Source organism: Pinus tabuliformis, chromosome 8 (assembly GCF_031772625.1).
Source record: "Pinus tabuliformis cultivar Carrire ecotype Pingquan chromosome 8, CPIR1, whole genome shotgun sequence".
NCBI classification, from domain to species: domain Eukaryota; kingdom Viridiplantae; phylum Streptophyta; class Pinopsida; order Pinales; family Pinaceae; genus Pinus; species Pinus tabuliformis.
The window spans coordinates 261381449-261386599 of record NC_142294.1 but is presented as its reverse complement, the minus strand read 5'-3'; the positions used below and the strand labels follow the sequence as shown (position 1 = coordinate 261386599).

Here is a 5151-nt window from a genome sequence, read left to right as displayed (position 1 = left end):
TCAATCATGTTGACTAACCACCACCTTGTGAACATGAGACCAACCACCCAATCAAGGTAATGATATGGGTTTGGATGTTTACTAATTCCTATGATTCTTGTTGTAATGACAAAACTCCACAAAACATAAAAATTTCATCTTTATTAAACATAAATTTATCTTTTCTCTTTCAAACTAACCATAAAAATTTAATTATAATAAAATACTAAATTAATTGAATAAAAATAACTTAACATAATTCTCTATTTTCTAGAAAAGTATCTTTCCATGACATGAGAGTGCAAAGATATTGACAACAAAATTTGGAGGCCCACTAAGGAAATTATTTACAGCTATAAAACAAAAGCATTTATTTAACGTCCTTATGATCTCCATAAAAAAATATTTTAGCTGTCATACACTTTAAACCCTAATCTTATTTCAAAATTTAACAAAAATACAATATTTAGTAAATACAATAAGTTATCCCATCTCTTACTAACCATAACATTGTCAAACAAATTCTTTCTAAAAGTCAAATATATCTCCTCCCAACAAATTTATAGCTTTCACTTACAATAACTTTCACTTACAAATTCTTTATAAAAGATATACCTCTTCCCAACAGATTTATAGCTTTCACCTCATCCCCACTCACAAATGATTACCTAACTATAAAATCATAAATCATAAATTATGTTATCCCTATAAATTATTCCCCGCATTTTATTGTAATTTTTCTCGTCCCACCGAGAACTTTAACCAAAAAAAACTATTCTCTCATGGCCCATCTTTCTTTTTCCTCTCCCTATTCCAAGATTGCAAGTGGAGAAACTACATGTCCCAATCAATACAAAGAAAATAATGGAACACCTTTACATTACGCCCACAACCCCTTACTCATCATTGTTAGCACTCACCAAGATGAATGCATGCCATATCCTTTGTACCCACAACAACATGCTTTTTCTGGATTGACACACAACAGACGTTTGACAAAGAATCAAGGAATTATCTTTTAGTACGAGTGCGGAAATAGGAATTACATTTTTAGTACGAGTGTCCCATTGGATGGTCGGAAAGGATAAGCCCGATGAAAATGGCAAGCAAGATTACTTCTGCTTTTTCCAATATTCATATATGCATTAAGATAACATGATACTCATCATAAAGTTAATCATAACTTACATGTAACAGTTCAAATCCTTCTAGATAGCCATCCACTTAATCTTCAATCGCTTAATATCAATCTAGAAATATCTAGATTGAAACAGTTGAAAGGATTAGTGAAATTAAAATGCATGATTAGCAGTTATATTAATTACTGGTCATCCACTTAATCTTCAATCGCTTAACATCGAATGAAGATATATTTAGCTCGAATGAGTTCAAAGAATCAATGAATAAAACTGCCTCGCATGATTAGCACTTATATCAATTATTGGCCATTTATTTAATTTTCAATAGTTTATTATCAGTTTAGAAATATAGGGTTAAGGTTGTTAGAGTAAATTTTACTTGGTTAAGTTAATTTTTTTTTGAGCTCTATATTTATAGACACTTTAGATATTAATTTATCTCAGTGGCCACTAGTAACATAGTCACTTACACTACCATTTCTCTCAGTGATTTGTGATCATTGGGCACTTAAGCCATTAGCACTTATATCAATTATTGGCCATTTATTTAATTTTCAATAGTTTATTATCAGTTTAGAAATATAGGGTTAAGGTTGTTAGAGTAAATTTTACTTGGTTAAGTTAATTTTTTTTGGACTCTATATTTATAGACACTTGTGATTTTCTCATAAGAAAAATTAGGAAAATCGATATTAATTTATCTCAGTGACCACTAGTAACATAGTCACTTACACTACCATTTCTCTTAGTGATTTGTGATCCTTGGGCACTTATAATTTTGCCACTATTCATTTTTAATGTAGCCAATTTAAAAGTTTAATACACTCATATTAAATTGTTTTAGTGACCACTAAAACATGACACAACAATGTCTTAAAACATGAAACAACAATGTCTTTAAACACTACCATTTCTGAATACTATTTACCATACACCGGTATAAAAACAAAGTCAAAAAGTTAACGAAAAACACGACAATACATTTAGACACCACCATCTCTGGACGCTATTTAGCCTACCTAACATTTATCCTACCCTATCATGTTGGGAGTTCAAAGAATTAATGAACTAAGAATAGGAAAGAGTTGAAAGAATTAATGAACTAAACGGCCTAGGAAAGAGCTGAAAGAATTAATGAACTAAACGGCCTCGCATGATTAGCAGTAATATTAATGATTGGAGTGAAGAAAAGTGGAAAATTCCTTTGCATATTTCATGATGCAGAGATGATCAAAAAGCCAGTCGTGCCCACTGATGCGTGGAACAAATGAATAAGCGAGACTATTTCCAAGCAGCAAAGTATAACATGGTGTTCATGCCACGGCGTGAAATGGGTTGAAAGAATCAGAGCCCTAGAGAATCTGGTACAACCAGGACGTTTATCTGTTCGCCATTCTTTATATTCTCTTGATTAGTAACGGCCAATACTCTTGCTCGTCTCTTCCTCATTCAAAGCAGTCACTATCTCTTTATTCGAAGCCCTTCCAGAGTTTCACAGAGGTTACTCCTCGACCTTGCTGTGTCTTGAAGCGGATCTCTCAGAAGATTTTTTTCCTTGTGGGCGCCTCCAAACTGTCTTTACCAGTTGAATATGTTCTGTTCCCTGTGCTCATCTATTTAGGAAGAAGCACCGTTTCAATTCTGTCGCAGGCACCGACTATTTCTTCCTTCCTCGTCTATACTCTGCTTCTTCTGTAACATTTCCCCAGGCATTAACTATATCGGATTCTCAAGCTGGAGACTTCATGGTTTGCGACGCCGTTTTTCCTTGACCGAATTCGTGTTTCTATAAAATTGGAAGTTCTTTTTTCCACCAAAATGCAGAGCATTGCCGGCCTCTCATCTTCTGTTCACTGCAGGAGGTTGTTGGAATCTCGGAACATATCGCGGCCATCCTCTCCTCTCAGTCCGTCAGTGGAAAGTCCAGAGAGCTCGCCAGAGATGACCAATGTGGCGAAAGCAAGTTTCGACTCGAGTTTAGCCATCATCCTCGCGGCGCTGCTCTGTTCCGTTCTCTGTGCGTTGGGAGTCAGTGCTGTGGTACGCTGTAGACTGCGCTGCAGGCGATGGTTCTTGGTGTCCGAGCCGTCACTCGTTGTGGGTGTGGAAGGAGCTAACACTGGCATCAAGAAAATCGATATAAAAGCGCTGCCGGCAACTGTGTACCGCAGGGGCTTCTCCAACACAGGTATGGATTGCCCTATTTGTTTAGCAGAATTCGTGGAAGGGGAAAATGTCAGAATATTACCAGAGTGCTGTCACAGTTTTCATGCGGATTGCATAGACGCGTGGTTGGTTTCTAATCCCTCTTGTCCTTCATGTCGACATTCTTTGCTTTATGTATTCTTGAAGAAATCAGCCCAGCCAGCTGCCGAGAGTGCCCACACCGCCAGAATGGACATAGCACAAAGAAACGAGACTGTTGCAGTAAGTCATCTTGTTCAGTCTTTCCATACTTATGCTGATGACAGAACCATGGTAGCTTCATCATCTCTGGATTCTATTCAGCCAAGCGGGTTGGGACGAGGAAATATGCATCCGGCTTGAAGACCATGAATGGAAAAAATCATATTTTCAGGAGCGCATTGCAGGAATGACTAGAATCATCCCTGGGAGTCAGCTGATAACAAGGATTGGGCAGTACAGTACCGGGTTTTTGTTTTTTTCATTTTTTTCAACTGAAAAATCATCCTGACCAGAGACCGTCATACATAATCTTGGCAATAACAATAGGGATTCCCACGTAACCGTTGAGACTAGCACAGCACTGTTGCGGCTAGTATACTTGAGAAGTACAATGGCATAATCTGTAAGTATATGTCACATAGTCCGTTGCTATATTTAACATTGTTCTGAAGTTTAAAATATGTACAAATACACATTGAGTTAATAGAGGAAGCTCTTGACCAGAAGAACTTAGATGGCAAGCATTTGATGGTGTGATGGTGTGTCAAAGAAAAGCTAATAGCCAAATATCCCCATGATTATTGCCCAAAGACATATCACTAACATAAGCACCTGAAAGGTGTATTGGCTAACTGATGTCATTACAGGAAGGATAGAGAACATGAGTGGTGAGACAAGGGAGTGTAAGCCCTATGGAAAGGTGGAAAAAATCAGTGGTGACAACCAGACATCATAACAAAAGTAGCCATGAGACATTTATTTCAAATGTAAATTTGACATAAATAGCCAGGGTCTAGATCTTTAGCAACAGTAGATTTTTTGAAGCTAACATATTTCTTGAATACGATTCCAACATATTTCTAAAATATAGCACTAATAATGATTGTGGTTCAATCTGAATTTGGAGCTCCTGGATTGACATCATCACTCGTTATGTCTTTCGAGAAGGTACTGCTTGTGTTGGGCACTGATTCTTCGTCCAAGTTAGCAGACCCTGATATGCCACATCATGCTTTCCAGTTACTGCGTAACCAGATTCTGCTCCAGGTTATTATCCTGTTGATGGAGCACTGAAAACTCGCGGTTTGTTCATCTGGATGAGCATGGATTTGTGTCATTGACAAGCACCCTTCATTCTTTTGAGATGCAACCTCATCCTTGAACCATTTCAACATCTGACATTCTCTTAGTTTTTCGCTTTGGAATCTCCAAATGAAAGAAACGAGTTTCAACTCGGAATTTATCTTTGCTGCAACCATAGGAACCATGTTTACTGATGATTCTTTTCCATAATCGCTTCTGCATATCTGGCTCATAGGGGCAAAGAGAACATACAATCCACATGGTAAGGAGGATTCCAAATGAAAGAAACGAGTTTCAATTCGGAATTTATCTTTGCTGCAACCATAGGAACTATGTTTACTGATGATTCTTTTCCATAATCGCTTCTGCATATCTGGCTCATAGGGGCAAAGAGAAGATACAATCCACATAGTAAGGAATATTTCTCACAATAAGTTTATTGCATATCTGGCTCATAGGGGCAAAGAGAAGATACAATCCACATAGTAAGGAATATTTCTCACAATAAGTTTATTTATGCTCTATATCGGTGGCTTAGCGGAAT

At 37.1% G+C, this 5151-nt stretch overlaps 1 protein-coding gene across 2 annotated transcripts; it reads left to right on the top strand.

Annotated features, from left to right (window-relative positions):
- The first annotated feature begins 2334 nt into the window (after nt 1-2334).
- On the top strand, nt 2335-4096 carry LOC149235148 (uncharacterized). 2 transcript variants are annotated; one of them, XM_089461296.1, is made up of 2 exons: nt 2335-3306; nt 3471-3599. In XM_089461296.1, the coding sequence occupies exons 1-2, from the start codon at nt 2937-2939 to the stop codon at nt 3581-3583; spliced, it is 483 nt and encodes a 160-aa protein (XP_089317422.1). In that variant the 5' UTR covers nt 2335-2936; the 3' UTR covers nt 3584-3599. The 2 variants fall into 2 exon arrangements, with proteins under 2 accessions (XP_089317422.1, XP_089317421.1); XM_089461295.1 differs by having other exon boundaries at nt 2335-4096.
- Nucleotides 4097-5151: the final 1055 nt, after the last annotated feature.

Bases quoted from the DNA above. Each gene is read 5' to 3' on its own strand.
- LOC149235148 (XM_089461295.1), top strand. From the start codon at position 2,937: ATGCAGAGCATTGCCGGCCTCTCATCTTCTGTTCACTGCAGGAGGTTG.